Genomic DNA, 27,604 nt, shown 5'->3' on the forward strand with positions numbered 1-27,604 from the left:
TACATGGTACAAATACATCTAACACTATTCTTATTTGATTGTAGAGTATTCATTCACATTCTGTTTGCAAAAAAAATAAATAAAAATAATTTAGTTAAATTATAAATGTGATATTAATTATGAATACTATCACAGTAATCACACCCAGAAAGAATATATGCGCAAGTCAATGAATTACTCCATGCTAAGATTTAGCTCCTCCAAAATCTGAACCAAAAGAAATATCAGCATGAGCAAATCAAAATATCAGCCATAAATACAACAAATTCACTTGTTCCCTCTTATTGCAGGCAGCAATGCTGGAAGCCAGGAAAGCAAAATGAAAAGATAGTATACATACAACCTAGAACAGCTAGGAAAGGAAAAAATCTATCCACAACAACGTTCAGACTCCCAGATTTTTCTAACAAAAGGATAGATATTACGACATCAGTGAAAGGTAGCCCTGGATTAACCCAAAGTTTAGTTACAGTTTTGCATGCACAAGCAAACAAATCATATTAATACTTTTTAGCAAAGAGAGCTAGATACTAATACCATATACAACAGGAATGCATTTATCACCAGGAGTAATCTATCATTTCGCATTAACATTTCAATCAAAGATACTCATGTAAAGAACATGGAAAATGAACTGTATATTAAAAGAATGATGAAAGGGAAAGTAAAGTATATAAAAAAGACAAAAGCGTGCAATAAAAAAGTAGTCATACAAATAGTAACTAAGATGATTTTTAAAATGCGGGAACCATAGACCCCTACCCAAACTTCGACAAAAGATGGAAGAATGAGATCTTCGGGTGGCCATGAACTTTGCAAAATGGTCTGAACAGAAAATCTAAAGAAACACATCTTACTTTTAGGAACCTGGCTCTTGCCTCATTGTTTTGCTTAAGACTTCTTTCCTCCAGATAAAATAAATCCACAAATTATTTAGGCAATTTTAAAAAAAGTATAATACATCGACAAAAGATGCACAACCTCATAAGTCGCTACCTTTTCCTTAGCTGCAGCAACTTTTATCTTTGCTACTTTGGAAATTTCAGCAAATCTTGTGTGTTGCTCATCAATAAAACTCCTTAAAGTCCTGGACAGATGTAAATTACAAATCATTCCAAAAAAAAAATTAAGACTATAAGAAGGGCAAACTTGAAATTTAAGTCCTCACCTAAATTCCAAAATCAAAATTTATTGTTGTTATATTGCAGTACTGTTTCGACATTAAACCCAATTGCTGCTTCAAATAACAGAGTGAATCTGTCAGTAATTAACTATACATAAGGAGATGTTTAACATCATACATACAAATTGTCCACATTCTAATTCTAATTTTCATATATAATTAAGCACAGGATAATAGGTTAATTTTTCTGGAGCTTACAGTACAATATAGATTAATTTTTACTTCAAAGCTCTACCAAAGAAGGCTTTTGGAACTCTCATACGATACATGTGATTAAGCATAGTACAATACGTGTGCTCTGATTTAAAGCTCGTATGTCATACCCACCTTGACCAAACACTTATGAGGAATATTGAACACTTTGTCACTCTGTCTCAAGTTTTTCTTCAGAAAGTTGTAAGCAACCACCTCGCTCTCACCAATCAAGTGAACAACACTATCTCTCATCACTCTCTCAACGGCCTCAATCTCTCTTTTAACAACCTCTTGCGGTCTCTCTTCACTACGAGACTCTTGGACTCCATCTTCAACCTCAGTTTCACCATTCTATATCAATATTCTCTGTGACACCAACCCTCTCCAAAAATGAATTCCTTCAACCTCTCAACCAATAATCTCTTGCAAGGCTCTTGCTCGTTGCGTACGTCAGTGTACCCATATCTCAGCTATACAACAGAACACGTTAAGTTCTCTGGGTTCCACATTCTAATTCTAATTGTACATAAGATGTTCCGATTCCGCAGAGGGATGGGCAGAATAATCTTAGTGCATGAATAGCATTCAAATCACTAGAAAATCATCAATAAGCTATTTTCACAGAAAATCAGATCAGATCCTAAAGCAGAGCCCTAATGCTCCCTGCAAAATAGTAAACTAAATTGGAGGTAGCCAAAACATTTCAACTGGAACAAACCTACAATCGAACGAGCTGTAGATAGCAATGGCCAACAGCAAGACAGCTTCTGAGGAGGAGACAGCAGTGACTTGGCTGAAGAATGGAGCCTCAGTACGAGTGGACGACGGCGCTGCACGAGATCTGAAGCTCCACACCTGCAGGCGAACAGCACGCGATCGACGGCGCCATAGTAGATTGGAGCTTCACGGAAGATCGACGTCGACATTGGAGGCTGGAGCGGACGATGGCGCAGCGACTATAGGGAGCTGTTCGAGCGAAGAAAAGAGGAAAAGCCCTCTGACCTTGCATAAATCTAAAAATGAATGGAACTGGTTGGACAAATAAATAAATAATGATTCAACCAAAATAAATAAATAAATAAATAATTAATTAATTAATGAACATACAAGAGCATTTTTCATATAAAAAGCTCGCGCATGCACTTGCCTGTGGGAGTATTTTGCACACAACACGCTCTGGTAGGCTTGGAAATAAAAAATTTAAAAAGAAATGAAACACGTTTTAGTAGGCTTGTAAATAAAATTTTTTTTTTTTAAAAATGTATCTTACGAAAGCTTTTCTGCTAGAAAAAGCTCCCGTAGGTTATAAATATTAGAATGTTTGTATTCAAAAATGCTCCGGTATCTTTCACATTATAATTTTAAAATGTTTTTTTTAATTAAAAACGCTTCCATATGAACATCTTTTTTTGCAGTAGAATTTGGTTGACATAGTTAGACAGAGTGGCAATGCCAAATGCTAAGACAGTAGCGAGGCCATGGGAGCATTGGGAGCTGTGGATTTCATCGATGGCGGCCATGGTTTTGGGCTTGAAGGTTGAGAGGATCATCACTGATATAGCGTATATGAAGCAGAAAAGGAAGAAGAAAAAAGAGATATGTTTTTTTTTTTTTTTAATGCCATGTGGCTACTACTTATCAACCCACTGTCAACCATGATGGTAGAATTACATTGCACTTTTTTTAAAAGTTTTGGATTAATATTATTCCAATAAAAAATTTAAAATATTAGATGCCTTACATAATGAAGTTTCAGGGCAACCCTTCAATCCTTTATTAATTCTCGTTTCAATTACCCTATTCCTCTAACTAAAACGTTATAAACCTCATTGTTATAGAAATAATCAGTTTTCTAGTTTTAAATTCCAAATTGAATGGACATTACTCATTTTATTCCTTTAATTATTTACTTGCGTGCACCCACCATGTTTGGGTCTTGTAAATGGCTTAGATCCACCTATTTAATGTCTCAATTATAATCATTGAATTTTATCAATACTTAAAGATTATTAAGATATATTTTCTCCCAAAAATATAAAACAAACCTCGTGATCAAAATACACTTTATGTGCATTATGCATTTATCCTTTTCAAAAATTTAAAATTTGGTGCTTTTAAAGTATCATATAACAAAATATTTGACTCAAAATCCGTCAACACCATTAATTCAAGATATATATATATATATATATATAATGATTTCTGCAAAGACAAAAATATTAGAATATCAATAATATCCGGAGATCATAATAGAGCAACAAAAGTTACATTATATCCATGGATAAACATCTCATCTTTCCTTATTATTATGTAATTATAATAAAGACCTAAAAAACAATATTCTTCTTTCATGTTCCTTTTACTTTTGGTTCTTAATTTCGGAGAGTGAACAAAAATTACAGATAACCCTTTTCCTTGCAGCATTGAATAGCATCATCAAACGTTTGTTCCAATCCATACTTGAACTCAAACCCAGCATCCATAAGCTTCTTCGAACATAGATCTGGTAGCTTGTAACCCTTAATTTCCTTTAGAGACCTGTATATAAAAATTGAATTTAAAAAGAATAAAAACCAAACATATATATATATTAGTCACATACATATATACATACATCCCTCATATGTGTGTGTGTGTATTTCTCCAATTATTTTTATATAAGGTGCTCTACATGCATAAAATTAAAAGTGATCCCAATTGTAAGGTGTCTCACAAAAACATAAAATAATATAATGTTCCATTTTTATCCTTTAATTTTAATGGTATTCTTATATAATTTGAGAATGCATGATGACCTTGCACAAATAAAAAAATGTTCTTCTCATGCTTTCATTGGCTACATTTTTAATAATAATATTTATATCCATTTAATTAATAACAGTACATAATTAGAAAATTGACATTCATTCTGGTCCTTAATATAAGGAGAAGTTTAATTTTTTTCCTAATCCTTATTATAAGGCAAAGTTAAATAATTAGTGTTTTTTTAAATTTTTACCCCTTATTTATTTATTGTCGTTTGAATTTCAATCAATAATTTATTATAATTATTAACTTTAAAAAAGGATAAAATTAAATAATTGCATATTTTTTTACAGTTTTAAGGTTATCACTAACATTTCTTAATAAATGCAAAATTAGTTAATTTCACCTAAGAACCGGACGAAGTATATTTTTTTTAACAAATAAAATAAAATAATAATAACTTTTCTTAATGTATATGAAAACTGTATTTAGTACTAGAACTCACTCTTTTGATGGGATCTGAAATTCTGGGTGTTTGGCAGAGAGAAGCTCAGACATGTCTTCAATGGATACAATGAATGGTGAACAATTATATCTTCCTTTTGGATTAGGATGTTCAAGCAGAAATATGTGAGCTCGAGCCACGTCATCGACATGCACCATATGAGCACGAAGAATCAAACCGTATTGATCCTTCTCACCTGCATCAACTTAATCCCTTTTTTTTAATAAAGAATCTTTAAAAGAAATTTTAGATTGAAATATATTCAAACATTATTCATAACCATTCTCTCCTTTTTATTTTATTATAAGTCATCTCTAACATATTTAATTAAAATTTAAAAAAACTTTTAAACTCATCAAACTCTTATTAAAAATTTAATAAGTTGTTAATTTTATTTTTATTAAATATAAATAATTTAATAACTTGTTTACTCACATCAATATTTAATGGAGGTAAAAAGATAAAAAAAAAATTCTTCTAAGTCTTTGCCTTATAATAAATAAGACCACAGAAGTAAATAGGGACGCAAGGACAGAGAACAATTCAAAGAGTGTTTTTTTCTTTTGACTCTGAAAGTATGATTTAATCCTAATAACTCCTAGAACCTACCTTACCTAGAAAAAAATCAAAACATAGACCTTTCATTGGTAGAAGACTTTTCATCGGTGAAGAATAAATCATTGTAGACTTTTTTGATCCGCCATAACCACTAATTCATAATAGATTCAATCTTACATATACATTCACTACACCTCCAATTTATAAAATATTTTTAGAGAATATTTTATTAATAAAAAAATAATATGTTTTGACAAAAAAAAAAAGATTTCATTAATTATTTTAAGATTACCCTCATTATTTCACCCCTTAAATAATTTTTTTCCTTTTTATTTTTGAGAGTTTATAAAAAAAAAATAAGATTGCAACCTGTATTTATTAACTTTTATTGTTGTGTATAGTATTGTTAAAAAAATATATCGTTTAAATTGAAATGACAGAATATGTAATAAATGATAAGCAAGATTAATAAAAGTAGAGGACTTACCGAAAACCAAAGACAAAGAGAGGTGAACAGAGCCAGGAATCTTAGGGCAAATGAAAGGTCCAACCACAAAAGAAGGCATCAAACTCACAACTTGTAATCCATTTCTTTCTCCAAACTCAAGCACTGCCTTCTCTGCTAACGTCTTTGAAACTGCGTAAGTCCATGCGAATGGTTTCACGCTTCTCAGAAAATCCACGTCGCTCCAGAAGCTCTCGTCCATTACGTCGTCGTTTTTGTTGTTGTGGATCACGGCCGAAGCACTTGACATGTAAACGACGCGTTTCACAGTGTTTGATCTCACACAGGCTCTTAAGATTCCCAGTGCTCCCTCAATCGTCCTCCTTGTGACCACTTCTTCGCTTTCATTCTCTTCAAAATCAACTGGTGTTGCTGTGTGGAACACTCCTACGCACCCTTCAATGGCGTCTTTGAAACTTTCCGGGTCGCTCAGATCAGCGTTGAAGAACTTAAGCTTCTGGGCAGCTCCAGGTAGGATTGTGAGGAAGCTCAAATCTCTCTTGCGTCCTACACGTTATAAGTTAATTATAATCAATCAAGCTTTTATGAGTCCCAAATTTGGAAGCTTCATAAAAAAAAATGAGATTTATAAGTTCAACGAACCTTTTCACCTAACAAATTAGTTTTTTAAAATGATTTTTCTTTTTAATTTGAATATATGCTCATAATGTTAATACTTTTATTGAGAGGCTAATATTATAAAAAGAGTTAGTCTAGTGAAATGTTGTGAAATGGATCTATTAGAGGCATCAATTCTAGAACAGGAATGCATTGTTATATATGAGTCCTAGATGAGTGAATCCCATAAAAAAAAGGTGAAGTTCATAAGTTCAAGAGGCCTTTTTCTCAAGTAAGTTTAGTTTCTTAGGTTGGGGTTTTTCTTAAAACATGTGCTCATAATAATTGATACTTTTATTAAGAGGCTAATGTCAAAAAAATCATAACTATTAATGAATCTTTTGACCAACAAGAGGTCAAATGAAGTGACGTGAATTGGAAATAATTGAGAAACTTTATAAAAAAGTAAGATTTATAAATTTAAGAGATTTTTTTATCTAACAAGTTAGTTTTTCAAGATGATATCTCACTTTAAATTAATTATGCTTGTACATAACACAAGCTTGTTTAACCTATTAGGTTTGGAGAGCATCCTAGAAAGGGTGAGTTGTCAAGAATTAGAGAAAGATGCATGTAAGAAAAGTTATACACCATATTTTAATTCAAAACCATTTTAAAATTACAAGTATATACCTGGATCGGATCTAATGGTGGTATTAACAGAGTAACCATCTTCGAGCAGCCTCTTGATGATCCATGAAGCAATAAATCCAGTGCCACCAGTCACACATATCTTTCCCTTCCCTTCTGACGATTCCATTTTTTCAAAACGCTTTTGATGTGTTTTTGGATATTTTGAAGAACAAGGGGAAAACAAGGCACATATTTATGTTGGTTTTCATTTTCTTGTGTAGGTGAATTGTTTCAAGCTTGTTTTCTGGTCAAAGCATTTATTTCAGACTGGACTTTTCTTTTCATTGACTAAGTGGTATATATTATTGTGTGTGATTCTTTTCCCAGTGAATTTGGCTGGACTTTTGAGATTTGTCTTCTATCAAGTTTGCCACGATAGCCATGTCGTGCAAATTTAAAATTACATGAAAGTCAAACTACTTTATATATTAGCTGTTAAACCGTACAAATCTTGTATAAAATTATACATTAATTGATTTTTTATCAATTAACTATATTTATTAATGAAGATATGTACATATAAACAAAATATATGTAGAAAATAAATTCTTAATTTTTTGGGGGAATCTTGTTCATTGCATGCACTTAAAATATACACTAAATATAGTTGTTCCACACTTATTTTTGTAGATTATATTATGTTAACGTTGATTAACATTTTAATATATACTGCCAAATTATGTATTTCCCTAGCATTCGCATGAGGTGCTTCATCCTAGTAAAATGTTTAATTTATATTTGTAGGATCTTCTAGAAACTAATTTTGATCCCCGGTCAACCATCCAATATAATATATATATATATATATATATTTTTTAATTACCAAGACTTTACTTGGATTGCGTATGTGGTTTTTTCTTTTTTTTTTTTGATTTTTGGTAAATCCAAGTTTAAGTGAGTTAAATCCAATGGTTTAATAGGGTTAGAGCATGATACATGCAAGCTTAAAAAATACTTATTGAGGTATTTACAAATGACCTATTGATTATAATGTTCTTACATTGACAGTAAGATTTTAATCCATGAATTATGCATCAAATCTTTTTTAACTGGATTAAATTTTATTAATTACATGGTTTTTGTTTAATTGATGATGGATGACGACGATTTGTGGGATTTATAAACATACCACTGTCCACCAGGTGAATTTGGTTTTGAGGGTTATGATTCTTTTTTCTTTAGTTATTTGATTTTTTTTATTACCGAAATTTCATGTAGAAATTTCAAAAACCACCGACCTGGGATTTGGACGAAAACATCTTAATGATATTAAAAAAGCCATGAAACAGTTAAGTCAAAGGCTCTAGAACGTAGAATTGTTCCAAGGGAAAAAAACCTTTAATCAATTAAATTAAATACTTCAGTCTCTATTATATGATACTTCTATTTATCTTATCAAAATCAAGAAAGGGTGGTTAATTATATCCCTATTTAAATAAAAAATAAAATTTGCATTATAATATTTTCTCTCATAATTAATAAATTTAAATAGAAATAATATTAGAAAAATAATTAATACCACATCAAATACCTCATATTAAGGACTGTAATTTCTTTCAGAAAGTTTCTTTATATACATGACTACGATTTGTTAATTCTATTACTAAGTTGGTAAAATTATAATAAATTATATATTATCTAAGCAAAACAGTTACTAACATTTCTTCCTTTTTGGCCTAGTCGTTGTGTTTTATTCTTTATGAAACTTTGCTCATCATGCATTTAAAAATTTTGATTTAATTTCTTGCTCATTTCCCTTTGTTTTATACTCATTTTTAATGCAACTCATTATAACTTGAATAAGTCATCACAACTTAAAAAAGAGGGAACGAAGTTTATGTGCACGTTAGTTACTGTTAAGTCTTTATAATCATATTTAAAAATATAGAGATTAATGTTGTAGACAAATAAAACTCAAAATAGTTACTGTTAAGTCCTTATAATAATTTCACGCCAACAGATAATGAAGAATGATGGATCTCTAATAGAAGGATGAATTTCTTTTTTTGAAAAACTTTAGGGGTCACTAGTAGAAAAAATGCAAATTAGCGAGATAATTTAGTGAGAGATTGTCTATTCCTCTCTAAAATACCAAATTAGTGAGAAAATTAGCGAAAAGAATATTAATTTCGTAGCTCGACTTAAAATTAGTGAGAAAAATAGCAAAAAATTATCAATCCCCTCTAAAATGATATGATTAGTAAGGAAAATAGTAAAAGACTGTCAATTTCTTTTAAAAAAAAACTAGCAAGAAAAATAGTAAGAGGCTACTAATCCCTCTATAAAAATAAAATAATTAGTAAGGGATTTTATCCCTAGCTAAATATTATAGAATATTTTGACTTTTGGAAATAACTTTTAATTATATATTTAATTATTTTTATTTAAATTTAAAAATTAACTAAAATATTATTAATAAAATTATTTAATATTTAATAATTTCTTTATTTTAAGTTCATTTTCATTATTAAAATAATATTTTATTAAAAATATAATATAAAGAATAATTTAAATAAAATATAAATATTTTTAACATATTAATAATTGAAAATAAAATTTAATATATATGTGTGTTTTTATGATATATTATTTAATATATTTATGTAGTTAAATAATATATATTTAATTTTTAATATAATGATTGCAAGTGTCTTTGAGTTTAACTGGCAAAGAAGGACAACATAAAGCTTAAAAAATAGGAGATTAAGGGTTTAAGTCTTGATCTTGGTATAAACATAATGAATATATGACATGACAAGGAATGAGTGATATGACATAAGGTGAATGATAACATGTTATGAGTTGACGCACACATGACAGATGATGTGACATTACCATTGTTAAATATAAGCATATTTATTAAGAGATTTTCTCGTTGAAGTTATCAAAATTTGAATAATATTAGCAAGAGATTAGAGAGAGATATGACCATTGCTAAAAATTAATGAGGGACTAAATCTCTCGTTAATTAGTGAAGGGAATACAATCTCTTGTAACATTTAATGAGCTGTTTTTTTGCTGTGAATTTAGTGAAGGACAAATTTCTTCATTAAAATACAATTTAGTAAGAGAAAATGACATTTAGTGAGGAATTTCGCAATTTTTTAGTAATGAATGTAAAATGGTCTTTAACCTTATAGAAATCAAGGTACAAAGACTGCATAGCTCTCCAACACTTCCATATAACTGTTTATTAAACAGAAATTTCCGTTTATGGAGTAGAGTATTGAACTCCTGGTAACAAATATTGGACTGAATAATGCTATGTTAAAACCACAAAATACCGGAGTTAAACTTTACAAATATAATGTCTGGACTCTGGACCTATATATAATACTTCAAACCAGAATAACAATAACACCCTACTGAGTAAATGGGCTTAAGCCCATAACATTGATCACAATTGGGCTTAACAGAGACTATGTGCCAATGCCAATGCTCATGCTCTTACGGTATATTGGCACATAAAATCTATAAGTAGGAAGTCATAAGTTTAATCCCACTTAAAATATCAAAATTTTAGAACTTATCGACAAGAAATTATTGAAATTATAATCAAATGCCATGTTCCCTTGTTTTCTACCGGACACTAGAGACAATTTCTCTGGGATATTGAGAACAAATGATAGACCATTTTCAACTAATTAGTTGTCATTTGATAAATATACAAAGGTTATTCTACGACTACTAATTTAAATGACAAGAATCTACATGCTCACACCAATTAACTTGAATTGGTAATACAGTATACTCTCTAGCAAAAATTAAAACTGAATCGAGTGAATCACAATGTCTATTTTATTAAAATCTGAATTAGATTATTTTCCCCACTAACTTTCAACATATTTTTAGTGCTTCAAATAATTATCATTTGAGTTTATGGCAAAACTTGAGTTCAATTCTGCAACTTAAAAGTTTTTAACCGGGTCACTCTTTTTTCCAACCCAGATTTGGTATTTTTCATAGTCATAATTTATAACCTGAAATCAAAAAATGATTACGGAAGCAGTACATAGAGAATTAGTTGGGAAAAAGGTAATATACTTGAAATTGAATAATACTAGAGATAGGTTGAAAATATATAGAAAGTTAATTGGGAAAAAAAGATAAATTAATTTTTTATTATTTAAATATAAAAAAACTTTTTAATCAATTCAAATTATTTTTAATCCTAACCAACAACCATTTCCAATAACTTTTTGTGCTCTCAATGCATAATAATATATCAGTCCTTTCTAAAAAAAATTGTATTTGACAACTTGATTGTTGGTAATCCGTCACCGTCACCGTCAGAGTAGAAGACATCACGTGTAACTCATTCGTACGAGACACAAAAATATGTAGATAAAAACAAATGACAGTTCGATTCCAGTGGATGATACTATAAACTAATGAATAAATATAATTGATTTGCGTATATGATTTGTCTCTCGTGTTTGGTTCGAGGAACCTTTCACCAATTTGCAGCAGAACTTCTCTCTTAAAAAGGATCGATGCAGGTACGCCAATTAACGCAGTAACTGCATGATGAATTTTAAAAATTTTAAAGCATGTATATGAATAAATATATATTATATAGAAAGAACGATAAGGAGGTCTCAAAAGGATCAATTAATTTAAGTTAAGTTTTAAATGTCAAATTTAAAAAATTTATAACTTAATCATTCAATTTTGCAATTACATTGTAATAAATTTGCAATTTATTTTTCAAATTTTAACATAATTAAATAATTAAAAAAATTATTTTTTCTATTAAAATTTGGAATATAATTTGCAAATTTATTACAATAGAATTGTAAAATTAAGAGATTGAGTTGCAAATTTCTAAAATTTAACACTTGATATTTAACTTGAATTAATTGGTCCTTTTAAGACCTCTCTGTCATTCTTCCTATTATATATTTCAATATAATTTAGGATAAGGATACATGTATTTTAGGCAAATATTTCAAAATTAATATAAATATATTTACAACAATTAACCAAAATATTAATTGGAAAAATGATAATAAAGCCTCTCTAAATTATATAAATGATAATCTGGTTTCTCAAAATCGACATTAAGTTCTGAGAAATTTATTTGTAGACATTTTTATCCCCAATCAGATGATCAATTCTTCCATTAAGATCAATAAAGAAATTAGCAACATTCAAATGAGTAACATCCATGTCATCACCATAATCAGAATTGCCTTTTTCAGAAGCAAAATGTGTATCTATCTTTGCCTCTTTGTTTTTATTTTTATTTTTAAGAGATTCTTGATAAAGATTAATCAAATACTTTAGAGTGCGACGGGTACGTAACCAATGACCTTCACCACCACAACGATAACACAAATTTTCAATATTATCATCATCCCCACTTGTTCCTTTCTTGAATTTCTCTTCATTATTTATCCAGATCTGAAGGAAGATGTATTACCATGGCCACAACCACATCTACATCCATGGCTATGGCCATGACCTCGAGCTAATTCATTTGGCATTGCATTCACTTATTGGAATGAGGTAGAATTAGTTGGACGAGATTCATGATTTTTCATCAAAAGCTCACTATTATGTTCAGCCACAAGAAGATAAGAAATTAATTTAGAATGTTTTTTGAATCCTTTTTTGATAATGCTTTTGTAGGAGCATATTGTACCATTCGAGAAATTTAAACTCAAATAATTAAGTTTAATAAGGATAATTAGTGAGTTGATTAGGTGTGTGGCCAGAGGGGTCTAATAAGTGTATTTGATTGTGATTTTAGCCTAAAAAGCAGGTCCGAATTGAAGTTAGGCTATCTGGGCAAGGAGAGAAGAAGAAAAAGTGAAGAAAAGCCATTTGTGCCACATGTCGCAGTGCGTGGATTATCCGTTGCAGTGCATAGAGGAAAATAAGTGTGCATTAGGCCTCTTTGTGTCACACGCCATGGCGGAAGGCTATGTGCACTGGGGCTCACAGCCAAAATCTGACTTAATCTGTTCGTGTCTGCATGCAAAATCAGAAGAGGAGGAAAGGAGAAAATGAAGAACACAAAATTTCTTTGCTAGGGCACATACATTAGGACCCTCGATGATAGTCAGAAGCTTCCCAACACCTAAGGTAAGTATAACAAGCTTTCTTCCTTCCTTCTACTTCTATTTTTGAGAAGAGTTAAGTTAATATTTGAGTATTAATAATGATTTTCGGTCTATTTGAGTTGTGGGTCTGAACCTATTGGTTAAAATAAATATAATAGGAGTCATTTAGAGTATTTAAACCTAACATTAATGGTTTAAAGGGTGGTTAGTGGTTGGTAGCCATTAATATGCAAAATTTAGCATTTATAAAGTGGTTGGAAGTATTTAAGACTCATTAATGATGGTTTATGGACTCATTAATGAAAATATGGTCAATGGAACTTAGTAAATCCAATGAGTATTATTAGGTGTGATTTTATGATTTTGATGAGAAAAGGATATGAGGAATTTAATATTAATAAATTTCCTAGAGTGAGATAATGATTATACCTTTGTGGAATGATTGTAGTGTAACTCTTTTGGCACCATTTGAGCTAGGAAGAAGCCTTAGAAGTTAGTATTGTAAGGGGTAAACTCTTGATCTTTCAAAGGTTTGAGGTAATCGGGGGAACCTTAATCTACATAGTTGTATTTTAATTATTAAAATTTGTAATTTAAACTTGTTTGTTGTTTGGAAAGTTATTAATGCAATTGTTAGCAATGTCTTGTATAATTCATGACAATATTTTGAAAAAAAATGAAGAAGTTTATGTATGAGGTATATTTGTGTTTTGTGAAGATAACTGACAACGTGATATCACAAAAATATGCTATATATGATATGCAAGATATGGAGAGTGTTGGGTGTGAATGATAATTGTGAATTTTGTCACAAAAGCATAATATGTGTCAAAATATGCATAGCATGATTATTAGTGGGAGTTTGCCTAAGGAGGGTAGTAGTTGGTTAAATCCATATGGTATTGGTGGTGACCGTTAGAATTGAAAGCTTGCCTTGGCACCGACCATTGAAATTAAGAGGTAGCTCTTATCTCATGATTGATTCAAGACTGTCCTACTTGTTCTATGAAGGACTCAAACCTAATTAGTCTCTATCAGTTCATGAGTAGGCTAGATTAGGAGTACGACACCCTATGATTGTTAGTATTGGGAGAAATCGTGTTACACAAGTGAGTAAGTTGACCTTGACCCGGCAGCTCCTCACAAATGAAAGGTTGGGTTAGTCCGTGAAGGATATAGCCACGTAATAGCCACTAATTTTATGTCGAAGGTAATAGGAAAATATAAGGCTGGCATTTGATCATACATTTAAACCTGACCACATGGTTGTTATTATTGTGGTTCAGCATGAGTTAGGGGCACATGGTTGGTAGTTTTATGACCCCTATAATGTACATTATTGTTAAATATGATTATATGTGCTTTGAGCCCGATCACATGGTTGTTATTGTTGTGAACCGTGGCCATAATTGTTATGCATGCATTCTTTGTGTAGTTCTTACCATTTGGGTACATTTCTAATTAATATGCAATTGTATAGATTAGGTGAAACTTAATTACTGAGTAGCTGTACTCACATCTCAATTCTCAATATTTTCAAGGCCTAGCTCATTAGATCCAGATTGAGGAAAAACATGCTAAGGCATAGGATTATATAGTAATCCTTTTTAGTATGCCTCATTTTATATTTTTTATATGTATTAATGTTGATTAAATTGCCAACTAAGATTCATATGATTATTTTAAACTATTTGTATTATTATAGTGTACAACTTGTGTATTTTGCAACTTGGGTTAATGAGTTTTAGTTGTAAACCTTTGTATAGGGCTAAAATAGTTGTGCAAGTAGGAAAATATGTATTTTGATTGGTTTGGAATTAAAATGATTGTTTTGTGCAAGAAATTCCTTCCCCTTGTGTTTTATGAAATTTGGAGCTAGGTGGTGAAAATTTGACATAAGTGCATTTGTATGAGTATGGTGTATTGCACGAGTCCTTTAGGGTCTAATGAGTATGGTTGAGTAGTTGGTGCATGCTTTTAGCACTTGTTTGCAAGTTTGGACACCATTATTGTGAGTTTTTGTAAGAAAGTGGTGAAAATGGATTTGAGTGTCCTACTCTTTATAAAAATGAATTTGACCAAACTTGTGTCATTAGCTAGAGTTAGGAGAAAGCTCCGTATAAACACCAAAATCATCTCAATTAGACATAGGACGAAGATTTGAGACATGTCGTAAGTTTATTTCTAGTGCTTTCATATGATAACAACTATTTTCTATCATATTCCATGCAATGTGTCATGGCGCGTGGTGCCTCAAGCTGCAGCACATGGCATAAAAGTGTGGGATGCCGTGGTGCATGTGCACTTAGCTGTAGCACATGTCCCATTTTTTGCACAAATTATAAATTTGAGTTTTAAAATAAGTGTTTTGGGCTCTATTTAATTTCTAAGCTTCCGCCATACTTTGAAAACCCTATTTTGAGCTTAATAAAAAAAATGTTTGGGAGAGTTTTAAATGTTAAAGTCTTGGGATCCTTTGGTAAATAGTTTGAAACTTGTCTCTCATTCATTAAACGTGAAAACTTGGTAATCCTTGTGAGTTTAGTCCCATAATTACTTCGATATTTGGTTAACAATGGTTATTTAGTGAGGAGATTACACATATCAGATGTATGAAATGTAGAGAATGATTTTTCTAACATATCATCATCGATGACATTTTTTTCCACATACTTTTAGTTGAGAACCAATTCTAAAAATTGCATAATTATATTCACTCATAGATTTAAAATCTTGTAAATATAAATGCACCCAATCATAGCAAGCTTTTAGAAGAAATTATAGTTTTCTAATAGTCGTCATACCTTTCTTTTAAATTATTCCAACAAATAAGAGGGTCTTTTATAGTCAAATACTCAATTTTCAACCCTTCATATAAATGGTAATGAAGAAAGATCATGGCCTTGGCCTTATTTTAATTGGATACTTGATTGCCATATTTAATTATGTCTCAAAGACTATTTACATCTAGTACTCAAGACAGATAATTTTTTTCAAGAATGTCAAGAGTCATAAACTCAAGTTTCGAAAGATTTGACATATAAATACTATAATAAAAATATGATAAAAGTTAGATGATGTTCAAGATTAAAAGGATCAAATGGTTAGAGAATAAATTAAATCATATATGAACATAAAAATTATCTTATAATGAAAAACCTTGATACAAAACCTTTAGATTACCAGTGCTCTTGTGTTGCTAATGTGTTATAAAATTAAGCAACTAGAAAATAAAGATCTTAAGAGAAGAAATAAAGATAAGAGAATGAGAGAATTTTTTTAGAGATTATTGTGACTTTTAATGCAAATAACATGTCCTATTTATGGGCATGGTCTTATACATCAAATATTATACAAATGATAAAGGCAAATAAAGAGTAATTAACTCTTCTGATAGTGAGAGTTTCATGAGAAAAGATGAATATGAAGAGGTGAGGAAGATTGTTGAAGTACATAATTCCTACTCACATATAGGCATCAAAAAGTCACATGAGCAGCACAAGAAAAATTGAATTCTAGAATCCTCTTTACATTTGTCACTTTTATGGTGGTTGTAACTATCTATAAATAATGAACGCTATACACTAGTTATGAGTAAGGAATATTATTTCCTTAGCAAACCCAAGCTAAACTTGTTTATCTCCATCAACAAATCACTACTATTAAAAAGGAAGGATAAACTATCTCTGAGTATCATAGATGAGCCACTATCTTAGCTAACTCTCTTGCTGCTACTGAAAATAGGGTTGAGCATCGGTTGGTTCGGTGTCAAAATGTGTAAAACCAATTGACCGAACAACACTAAAATATGAATTGAATTAAGCAAGGATTGAATCAAAATTTGAAATTTTGGTTTAGTTAGTTAATTCAATTCTGGGCTTCATGTTTGAGTTGCTTGGACTTAGGCCAATTTTGTTACTTTTTTCTACTAAAATGGACAATGCTTATATATAAAAATGGGCTTGTAAAGTGATGGTAGCTCATTTTAGTGAGGGGTTAGGGCTTTAACTTATCAAATTATATATTTACTTTTATTTAAGTATAAAATTAAAACGAATAAAATAAAATAAAATAAAATAAAATAATTAATTAATAAACTAAATATAATTTATAAATTAATAAATTATATATATACTTGATAATTCAATTGGTTCAGTTTATTCAATTTTAAATCTTACTAATTGAATCGAACTGATCAATTGAAATATTTTTTTTAAAAAAATTGAATCGAATTGAAAAACCAAATATACGAAATCAAATAACAAAAATTTGATTCAATTTGATTTTTTATTTTGGTTCAGTTTTGTTCACCCCTAGCTAGAAAGCCTATACTTGATGATGATTTATTACCTATTTTCGTACAGCTCTGGGCATTGACTTCACCAGTATGGTTGATCACCTCCTCAACCACTCAATACTTCCTCCATATTAAAGAAATTTTCAATCATCTCCTCATACATGAAGTACGTCTGAACCGACAGAACTCCATCCAACTTTCCATTTAACTTTTGGCCAATGCTATTCAGAAGGCTTCTATTAATACTCCCTATCGTCCTTTTGTGGAGGTAGGGGAGGTCGTTCTACTTATATCCCAAGTGGTTGTGGTGGTCGAGGAAGCTTCAGAGGCCATGGTCACTTTTATAGAGGTGTTGCTCTCCTTGCTCTTTCTTTCAACTGGAGTCTAATCCTCCTTACCAAATATGTCAAAAATACAATCATAACGCCCTTGTGTGTTCTCAAAGGTATAACTGAGCAGTATAAGCAACTTCCTTACCAGGTCTTACTATCTCGTGGCTAGTCCTTAAGACATATTGATATCCAAAATGCTTTCTTACATGGATTTCTTGATGAAAATGTTTATATGGTTCAACCTCTGGGTTTTGTTCATCCCAAAATTTTCAATTATGTCTTGCAAATTAAATCGAGCACTCTATAGTTTAAAGCAGGCACCACATGCCTAGTTTGCTCACTTAGCCTCTCATTTGATGGAAGTGAGCTTTTTATGTCTCTAAATCTAATTAGTCTTTGTTTATTTGTAAAAATTCTCATTGCACAATTTTTGTTTTGGTGTATATGGATGACATCATCATTATTGGTTCTTCCCTTGAAATTGTTAGTCATCTTATCACAGCCTTAGGCAAGTCATTTCTTGTTAAGGATCTTGATCCTTTGCATGATTTTTTGGGTGTTTAAATGTTGTCCTCCAACTTTAGTCTTGTTTTGTCTCAACATAAATACGACTTGGATATTCTTCACAAGTCCAACATGGCTAATGCTCATCTTGTCTCCACTCTTATGGCCCCAACTCTCATCTTTCTTGATTTTTCTAACCTTTTTCTTCATCAAAGCATAGTTGGTAGTCTTTAGAATCCCAGTTTTACAAGGCCTAATATCACCTTTGCTGTAAATTGAGTTTGCCAATTTGTGCATCATCCTAAAACTGCCTACTAGACTGCAGTGAAGAGAATTCTTAGATACCTACGTGATACCACTCATTATGCCCTCCATTTTCATCCATCATCTTCCATCTCACTTTTTGCATTTTTTGATGTTGATTGGGGTGGTAATATTGATGATCTTCAATCCACAAGTGCTTTTGCTATCTTTTTTTGACCAAATTTGATTGGTTAGAGTTCAAGGAAACAATCAACTGTTGCTAGATCAAGCACTGAAGCTAAATACAAGGCAATTGCTACACCACTAGTGAATTAATTTGGTTACAAAACTTACTTAATGAACTTGGTGTTTTTCTCCCTCAAGCACCCTTCCTTTATTGTGACAACCTTGGTGCTACATAATTGGTTGCCAATCCTGTTTTTCACTCACGGGCCAAACATATAGTCCTTGACCACCACTTTGTTCGTGAAAGGCTGGCTACCAAAATGCTCAATGTGCTTCATATATCACTTCTATAGATCAGTTAGCTAACATTCTTACCAAACCACTTCCATCATCTCATTTTGCTTCACTCAAATGGAATCTCATTGTTCTTCCCTCATAGTTTGACTCACGGGGGGTGTTTGAAGCACATGATTCCTACTCACATACAAGCATAAAAAAGTCACGTGAGAAGCACAAGCAAAATTGAATATAATTCCAGAATCTTCTTTACATCTGTTACTTTTGCATGGGTTGTAACTATCTAAAAATACTGAACATTGTACACCGGTTATGAGTGAGCAACATATAATATACAATAATTCAGCTGCCTCCTTTTCGTTTTGTCTATTCTGTCTTTTCTTTTTTTGCTTCAATAAAGGTAGACATTTACCTTCCTTTTAATATTCATAACACAAATATATAAATATATCAATAACTAGATTAGTTAAAGAAAATTTGTCCCTGAATATTTTTAAAAATTGAAAGGCGTTTGGTAATCAGCCGCGTCACCATCAGGCGTCGTACAAATATAATTCATTCGTACAATAACTCACAAGAAAACATCGAAGAAAACAAAACACAATTCGACTCTATTAGGTCATCACCAACAATAAATGAATGAAGTAATTAATATTTAATCAGGACGGCTCGCACTCATATCTTGTATTCTACTTGCCCCAAGGAATCATTCATCACTTTGCAATTGAAACCGTTCTGTCTCGCTCGCTTCAAGTAGACTCTTTTATATATATATATATATATATATATCAACACTACAAAAGGGAAGAGCTAGAGCTCGTGTTTGTGTTGTTAAATTAAAATGGAAGAGGGAAAAGGAAGAGTATGTGTTACAGGTGGTACTGGCTTTATTGGATCATGGATCGTTAAGAGACTGCTTGAGGACGGTTATTCTGTTAATGCAACCATTAGATCTCACCCAGGTACCATCAATTTTTCCCCTTTAATTTTTTTTTGGTACACAAATTTAGATAAGTTGAGTATCAAAGACTTACTAAGATTAGAGTATGTTTCTAAAATCAAAGACCATTTATAAAAATACTTAAAAAATGTTCACAAAAAAAGTGATCTTTACATCAATAACAAAATTTAAACTCTTTGTAAATTATGAATTAAATTCTTATCACGTGGACTCAATCTTTGTTGGTATTTTTTTCCATCAAATTTAGTTGAATTTAAGTAAAAGATGACTTAAAGGGTGTTAATATCTAATTCTCATATATAATTTATACACTTTTATTTTGTTTTCTTTTCAAAGAAATAAAATAAAGAATGAAAAATATCCAATTACAAATTTCAGTTACTATTGTTTTTAAGAATAATGTAATGTTTAGTCCTTTAAGTACTAAAACTTTTTGAGTTGATTATGATTTCCCCTTTTGCATTGTAGATTTGAGCTTCCTCACAAATCTACCAGGGGCATCTCAAAAGCTTCAAATATTCAAGAACGCAGAACTAAACAATCCAGATAGTTTCAAGGAAGCCATTGAAGGGTGCATGGGAGTGTTCCATGTGGCTACCCCACTGGATCTTGATGACCCTGAAGAAGTATTGACAAAAAGATCAATTGATGGAGCATTGGGCATTTTAAAGGCATGCCTTGCTTCAAAAACTGTGAAGAGAGTTGTTTACACTTCTAGTGGCGTTACTGTTTCTTTCGATGGCAAAAAAGATGATGATAATGATGATGAAGTGATGAAGGATGAGAAATGTTGGAGTGACATAGAATATCTTAGAAGCTTGAAGACATCATTGGGATGGTGGTCTTATGCGATTTGTAAGACATTGACAGAGAAGGCAATGCTTGAATTTGGAGAACAAAATGGATTAGAAGTTGTAACTTTGCTTCCCACTCATGTTCTTGGATCCTTCATCTGTCCTAAGCTTCATGGCTCTCATCGCACTACCTTGGATTTGGCATTTGGTATGTTTTAGTATTTATGGCTACTTGTCATTATATGGATGACTATTTTTTATTTTTATTTTGGTTTTCTTCAATATAATCTTGCAAGGTTATGCCTTTAGTTTCTATTCATTAGGATTATTAGGGGAGAATAACCTTGCCTATAGTAATCATCATTCTAATATAAGCATACTTTTAATAATTTTATTTTAATATAATCATGTTTTGTTGACCATATAATCATGGAAATGGTCTCTCTCATATAATGATCATTCCATAAATACTAACAATCTAGATTGATGACCTTATACATGTTAATCTTTTCATGTCAATCTCTCTATCATTTGATTGCCCTTCTCTCACAAAAATTTATACATGATATAGTTATTATGATTTTTGTTCATTTTATTTTTCATCAACCCTATAATTAATTTCTTTCTTTTCCTTTTCAATCAAACGACTATAGATTTTGGTTGAATGCTCAGAATCTCATCACACACGAAATTTCTCTCTCTCTATCTACACACACATCAGTAATAGATATTTTCTAGTATAATATTATGAATCCATCTCACTGCAATTTTATTTCAATTAAAGTATATATTTAATCATTTAACTTTACATAACGCTTCATTTTAATCCCTTAACTTTATAAAATATTTTTTTAATTTTTTAATCTTAATACTGTTAGTTTTATCCTAATAAATTTTTACATTAAACTTTTAAATATTGATAAAATATTTTTAAATATTAACATATTAAGTTTAATTTTTTTCAAAATAATAATGATAGATACAAAAAATAATCATTTGAAACTAACAATGTTAGGATTAAATGACTAGAAAGATATATTGTAAAATTAAAAGACTAAATTAAAACTTTATATAAAGTTAAAGAACTAAAACTATACTTTAACCTTTTATTTATTTCTCTTCAACCATATGTCAAATTTTAAATACACGATTCTTGAAAGTTTTTTTTCTTTTTAACAGAAAGTCAATTTTAATCAAGATAAAGTGAGTTACATAAAATTATTAAAAAATAAAAGGTGAGTTACATAAAAACTAAGCCTAAAATGATTAAGTATCTGTTTAGATTTTAGTTTAAATATAACAAAAGTACATTTAGGGCATATAACTATTTATTAAATTTGGCAAAAGTATATACCAAATATAATTTGAATGTATTTTTAAAAGTTATTTAAACAAGCCTTAGACTGTTGTGGGTTGAAAGTTTATTTTTTGGCCAACTTTTATACATTCATGCAACTTTGCTTGTCACACTTGAGTCTTAAAATAAAATGCAGTGTAGAGTTGAATTCTCCCTTTATTATTATTTACGTTTTACTTTATCATTTTTATTTGCTCATGATCAAAATTTTGTTTGGAATTTAGGAAAAGTTGGAATTTCAAAGAAAAAAGAAAACGGAAGTGAAGAGAGGGCAAATAGATAGGAAGATTATAAGATTAGATTTAAAAATAAAAATAAAAAGTTGGTGATTAGCATATTAAGATTACTGATGATTATAGTAAATTGAATTAGGTGGGGGGGACGCAGGGGCTTATTTACAGACACCTGTAGTGCATGTGGATGACGTGGCAAGGGCCCATATATTTCTGCTTGAACATCCCAATCCAAAAGGGAGGTATATTTGTTCAGCTTGTTCGGTAACTATTGAAGACATATATGAAATTCTATCTGTTAAATATCCAGAATTTCAAATACCAAACAGAGAGTAAGTTCTCTTCATCTTCATATGGTTTATCCATATGAAAATTTGATTAAATGATAACTCTCTTATAGATATAACAATTTGACTCTGATCTTTTTTCCATTTTAATGTTCATTAGCTATTTGAAGGAAATGAAAGGTCCCAAATTTTCGTCTCCATCATCAAAGAAGCTCATGGACGCTGGGTTTGAGTTCAAGTACGGGGTTGAGGAAATAATTGTTGATTCAATTGAAAGCTGCAAAGAAAATGGTTATTTGTAAATGTTTTTATCATATATACGTTTCATATATATCCAAACAATTATGTGAGCTATGTGAAGTGTACCACAAATAAGGAAATTTTCCACTATATGTTCTTTTATCTATTAAAAATGAAAGGTCCCAAATTTTCAGATCTGTCATAAAAGAATCTCATTGACGCTGAATTTGAGTTCAAGGATGGGTTCCGAAGAATTAATGCTTGTGGAAGCAATTGAAGGTCGCAGAAAATATCTTTGCTCATATATATATATATATATATATCGTCCACGTCCAAGGAATTAATGTTAGATAATAAAGGAGTGTACCACCAACAAAAAATTCAATTCAAATAAAATAATTTTTTAAAGTACTGAAAATCAAACTTGACTTGCCACTTGATCATTTAAAGTCGTCGTTCAAGGAATGATGATTAAATTTGTAATTAAACTATAATTAAACCAATTAATATATTAATTTAACGGCTTACTTGATATGATACTCTTTCTATCTCTATATATAAAATATTTTTAATTAAATTACATGAACTAATAAAAATTAATTATTTAATTAAAAACATAACAACATTTTAATTTTACTCCTAATTATTATAAATAAAAAATAATTTTTTTAAAAAATAAATTTATGAGAATACCTATCTTTTTTTTAATTTAATAAAAATATAATAATTTATTTATTAAAAAATATTAATAATTTTTTATATTTGAGAATAAATTTTTTTAAAAGATTTTTTTATATGTAAGGATAAAAAATAATGTAATTTTTTTAAACTTTTGTATGGCCAACTACAAAGTGGGTACCTATTTTGACTGAATCATGACCGCAAATCACGGGGGGCTAGCTTTTTTGTCATCAGCTAAAAGAATGTTTGCTTTTTATATGGACACTACCTTCCCCTTTTTCTATTCTTCAATTTTTATTACAAATATCGTGGCTTTTTTTTTTTAATATTCTCTCTTCTCCCTAAATCATGAAAAGAGCAAGAAAGTTCACAGTGGTGGATCGAGAAATAAAGAAGCAAAGAACCGAGAGGTGCAATTAATCAATTAATCTCTGCAACACATGATTCACTAAATTAAGTTAAATAAGTGAATATCCAAGGCAAGTGCAAGGTGAATTACAAAGTATGAAAATCCAGTTTAACCATATTGTTAAACTATTAAATTAGTGTTTTAATTAATTTATAACTAAATTAATAAGATTTAACTCTAATTTTTTGGGCAAAAAAACTATAATTTTGATTATTAAATTTTATATCATACCTTGATTAATTTAATAATTGGCCCTGCTATTTAATTCTTTGAGAATAAATGAAAAATCCCCATAAAATTTACTTTTTTAATCACGGAAAGAAAAATTAAGTAGAGGTGGTGATGAAAAGAAGAAAAATTGTCCTACCTCAAATCCATCTATGAGGCTCATCATCTTGATAAGATTTGAATCATTTAAATTTTAATTTAAATGATTTAAATTTAATATTTTTTAATTTTAATTTTATATATATTTAAATAAAATTTAAAATTTTTTAACAAATATTTTATCATCAGTTGAAACCGTGCAACTTTAAGTGAGATGATCGAATTTAAATTTAATATTTTTATAATTTTTATAAATAATTTATTTAGATGTATTATGTACGGTATTGATGTAATATTAATTTTTTATTTTAATAAATATAATATTAAAAAATAAAGGTAATATTTTGATCGGTACTTTTCTTTTAAAAATATATTTAAAAAATTATTAATTAAAAATTTTAAATATAAAGGGTTCAAATAAATTTAAATAATCGATTTATAAAATTTTAATGTTAAAATTAAACAACTCAAATTTAATTTGTACTTTTGTATAAGCAATCATGTGATGTGATGGCGGAGGAGACGGCCAATTACAATGGGCCGTTTGTACCATAAAAGACGACGGCAAATAGACTAATCATCACTTTCTGCTGTTTCTGTTTCTCAAATTGAGAACCTTTTACACTATTCGAGCCTGTCTTCTTCTCATTCTCCGAATGGAAGAGGGAAAAGGAAGACTGTGTGTTACAGGCGGTACTGGCTTTATTGGTTCTTGGATCATCAAGAGACTTCTTCAGGATGGTTACTCTGTTAATGCCACCGTTAGGCCTCACCCTGGTACTCTGATCTATTGTTATGCTTATATATATATATATATATATAATATCAACGTTCAAGTTTTCCTTCTGTAATAACTATTAGTGTTGGAATATCCCTCGAGTATAGCCGTGGTGAATATTTAATTTAATTAATATCCAAAACTTGTCCTAGTTTTGTTCTTCCCTCGAGCATATTTGACTGATTTGGGGCTCTTTTTCTTTCTCTTTTTAAAAAATTTTTAACTGATAAATTTTCTCGAACAATTCTTGATTGATATGTTAAAAAAAAAAAACACTCTGTACGTAAGTAGATAATTAAGCTTTTTAATTCACTTTACCTTTGACATGTTTTTAATGCCTATTTACATTCAACAATAATTAGTATATTCAAGGGTCTTTGTCGGATTTAACAGTGTTGCTATAATTCATTTTAACCCCTTGGATATCAATATTTGTTTGGAATTTTTTATTTTTGTTATACGAGAGACCATACGAATCTCAAGAAATTAATCCTGAGAGAAAAATTCAAAAGCAAAAAGTTAAATCTTAGGAATGGGGACAGGAAATAGGAGGAAATTGAGATGACAAACAGATAAGAATAATAAAAAAACGACACAGTTTAACTTAGAACTTTAAAACTTAAGTTTATTAATCATTTCTCTTTATTTTATATTAATTATTAAACTTGAATTATTACTTGATGAGGGGATTTTTCAATATCATCTTAGATCTACTTACATCTTGAACTAACAATGAATCATCCCCTTTCAAAACGATACCCAAAGATTTGGCCATTTTAAGATTGTCTCGTCTGTTCTTTTCCATTGCAGAGCAGAAGAAAGATTTGAGCTTTCTCAGTAATCTACCAGGAGCATCTCAAAAGCTACAAATTCTAAATGCAGATCTTAACAATGTAGAAAGTTTCAAAGATGCCATTGAAGGGTGTATCGGAGTATTCCACGTGGCAAGCCCAATGGATTTTGAGAAGAACGAACCTGAGGAGATTGTGACTAAAAGATCCATTGATGGAGCATTGGGTATTTTGAAGGCATGTGTTGCTTCAAAAACTGTGAAGAGAGTTATTTATACTTCTAGTGCCTCAGCTAATTCCTTCAATGGCAAAGAAGATGAAGTGAAGGATGAGAGCTCATGGAGTGATGTAGATTATCTTAGAACTTCCAAGACATTTGGATTATGGACTTACGCAATTTCTAAGACGTTGACTGAGAAGGCAGTGCTTGAATTTGGAGAACAAAATGGATTAGATGTTGTGACTCTGATTCCAACTTTTGTTGTCGGACCCTTCATTTGTCCAAACCTTCCTGGATCTATTCTTTCTTCATTCTACTTTGCATTTGGTATGAGTTATATATACCTTGTTCCCGTCATTTTAATCACAAGATCTAGGATTTATTCATAGTACTAGCTAGAAAGAGCATAATTATACGTAACTAATGCATACAAATAGAGCAGCTTTTGCTTTTTGTTTAGAAAAAAAAGTTCATGTGAGTTAGTTTTCAAAAACTTATTAGAGTTAGGGTATGCCTTTGGTATCAAAAAAACACTTTCAAAGATACATATATTACAAATTGCTTATAAATAAGTCCTCACAATGATGATAATAAGATTTGAATTCATGACTTCATAGATTATAAGTTAAATTATTGCTAACTGGACTGACATTTGTTGGTTTGCAGCTTTTGCTTTTATTTATAATGTATGTGATTAATATGGATATTAGTTACATGGGTGCGCGCGCAATTAATTAGTCGTGCCTTAAAATTTATGTTTTTTTTTTTTATGAAAATGATTCAGGTGACAAGGACCCAATTGGCTATCTGCAAACACCTATGGTGCATGTGGATGACGTGGCAAGAGCACAAATATTTCTGCTTGAACATCCCAATCCAAAAGGAAGATATAACTGTTCAGCATGCTTTGCAACTCTTGAGAAGGTGTTTGAAGTTATATCTGTTAAATATCCTGAATTTCATGTACCAACCATAGAGTGAGTTCGCTTGTCCTTCTTCATGTTGTTTTACAAACATGAAAATTTTGTTGAAGTGATCAATGGCTGATGCTTGATCTTTTAACCATTATTCTTTTTTTGGTAAAGTCTTTTAACCATTATTCTGATTACTTCTTTTAAATTTATATAGTTCTTTGAAAGAAAGGAATGACCTGAAATTTCCTGATCTGTCATCAAAGAAGCTCATGGATGCAGGATTTGAGTTCAAGTATGGACTTGAAGAAATGTTGACAGATGCAATTGCATGCTGCAAAGAAAAGGGTTATTTGTAGCTATAAGTTAACTTTTCATCATATTGCCCAATAATATTATGGTATATGGAACGGGGTTATAATAATGTATGCGAAATGAAAATAAAAGCCAACCAAAGTTTTGGTTCAATATAATGAGGCATTTATATTTTGAAAGAACACGAGTTCAAATCTTGTTCTTGCATTATTGGTGAATATTTTGCAGGTTCATAAACACTCTAAGTTGTATGGTCTACCTTGTTAATCCTAGTAAGTACTCTATAAACTCACCGCACTTCTAATGTAAGCATGCAAGACTCAAGAGTTGAATGCTTAGATATTCATGAAAAAAAACTTACAGAAAAAAAAAGCATCACTATTATAAAAAAAACTTATCAAAGAGCCCATATTGAAGCACTTATTAAAAAAGAA

The 27,604-nt window shown here is 30.3% G+C and overlaps 3 protein-coding genes and 1 long non-coding RNA gene across 6 annotated transcripts; 2 read left to right on the forward strand and 2 right to left on the reverse strand.

The window, feature by feature from the left end:
• Nucleotides 1–2,439, reverse strand: LOC129291768 (uncharacterized). Of its 2 annotated transcripts, none has more exons than XR_008588765.1 (3): nucleotides 2,097–2,439; nucleotides 1,169–1,234; nucleotides 1–1,087 (listed from the first exon to the last, which is right to left on the reverse strand). It is a non-coding gene; the product is annotated as an uncharacterized LOC129291768 (long non-coding RNA). The 2 variants fall into 2 exon arrangements; XR_008588766.1 differs by having other exon boundaries at nucleotides 1,511–2,439.
• A 1,126-nt stretch (nucleotides 2,440–3,565) lies between these two features.
• On the reverse strand, nucleotides 3,566–7,103 carry LOC129291464 (vestitone reductase-like). 2 transcript variants are annotated; one of them, XM_054928821.1, is made up of 4 exons: nucleotides 6,943–7,103; nucleotides 5,674–6,198; nucleotides 4,629–4,833; nucleotides 3,566–3,916 (listed from the first exon to the last, which is right to left on the reverse strand). In XM_054928821.1, exons 1-4 carry the CDS (start codon nucleotides 7,067–7,069, stop codon nucleotides 3,775–3,777), a joined length of 999 nt encoding a protein of 332 aa, XP_054784796.1. In that variant the 5' UTR covers nucleotides 7,070–7,103; the 3' UTR covers nucleotides 3,566–3,774. The 2 variants fall into 2 exon arrangements, with proteins under 2 accessions (XP_054784796.1, XP_054784797.1); XM_054928822.1 differs by having other exon boundaries at nucleotides 4,629–4,824; nucleotides 6,943–7,102.
• A 12,578-nt stretch (nucleotides 7,104–19,681) lies between these two features.
• Nucleotides 19,682–22,931, forward strand: LOC129291753 (vestitone reductase-like). The gene is made up of 4 exons (XM_054929275.1): nucleotides 19,682–19,828; nucleotides 20,296–20,829; nucleotides 22,351–22,543; nucleotides 22,659–22,931. The coding sequence occupies exons 1-4, from the start codon at nucleotides 19,708–19,710 to the stop codon at nucleotides 22,798–22,800; spliced, it is 990 nt and encodes a 329-aa protein (XP_054785250.1). The 5' UTR covers nucleotides 19,682–19,707; the 3' UTR covers nucleotides 22,801–22,931.
• A 1,832-nt stretch (nucleotides 22,932–24,763) lies between these two features.
• On the forward strand, nucleotides 24,764–27,376 carry LOC129291576 (vestitone reductase-like). Its single transcript, XM_054929029.1, has 4 exons — nucleotides 24,764–24,932; nucleotides 25,744–26,271; nucleotides 26,729–26,921; nucleotides 27,073–27,376. Exons 1-4 carry the CDS (start codon nucleotides 24,812–24,814, stop codon nucleotides 27,212–27,214), a joined length of 984 nt encoding a protein of 327 aa, XP_054785004.1. The 5' UTR covers nucleotides 24,764–24,811; the 3' UTR covers nucleotides 27,215–27,376.
• The last annotated feature ends 228 nt before the right edge of the window (nucleotides 27,377–27,604 follow it).

This window comes from Prosopis cineraria, unplaced genomic scaffold, assembly GCF_029017545.1.
Source record: "Prosopis cineraria cultivar Desert tree isolate PC_DT_omini unplaced genomic scaffold, ASM2901754v1 PC13, whole genome shotgun sequence".
Lineage (NCBI taxonomy): Eukaryota > Viridiplantae > Streptophyta > Magnoliopsida > Fabales > Fabaceae > Prosopis > Prosopis cineraria.

Excerpts from the sequence above, each read along its gene's own strand:
- LOC129291464 (XM_054928821.1), bottom strand. The coding sequence starts at position 7,069 with ATGGAATCGTCAGAAGGGAAGGGAAAGATATGTGTGACTGGTGGCACT. Across the intron at positions 4,834-5,673 it reads CTCTTTGTCTTTGGTTTTCG|TTGATGCAGGTGAGAAGGAT; the intron begins GTAAGTCCTCTA and ends AAAGGGATTAAG. Across the intron at positions 3,917-4,628 it reads TTTCAGATCCCATCAAAAGA|GTCTCTAAAGGAAATTAAGG; the intron begins GTGAGTTCTAGT and ends TTTTATATACAG.
- LOC129291753 (XM_054929275.1), top strand. The coding sequence starts at position 19,708 with ATGGAAGAGGGAAAAGGAAGAGTATGTGTTACAGGTGGTACTGGCTTT. Across the intron at positions 19,829-20,295 it reads AACCATTAGATCTCACCCAG|ATTTGAGCTTCCTCACAAAT; the intron begins GTACCATCAATT and ends TTTGCATTGTAG. Across the intron at positions 20,830-22,350 it reads TACCTTGGATTTGGCATTTG|GTGGGGGGGACGCAGGGGCT; the intron begins GTATGTTTTAGT and ends AAATTGAATTAG.
- LOC129291576 (XM_054929029.1), top strand. The coding sequence starts at position 24,812 with ATGGAAGAGGGAAAAGGAAGACTGTGTGTTACAGGCGGTACTGGCTTT. Across the intron at positions 26,272-26,728 it reads TTCATTCTACTTTGCATTTG|GTGACAAGGACCCAATTGGC; the intron begins GTATGAGTTATA and ends AAAATGATTCAG. Across the intron at positions 26,922-27,072 it reads TTTCATGTACCAACCATAGA|TTCTTTGAAAGAAAGGAATG; the intron begins GTGAGTTCGCTT and ends AAATTTATATAG.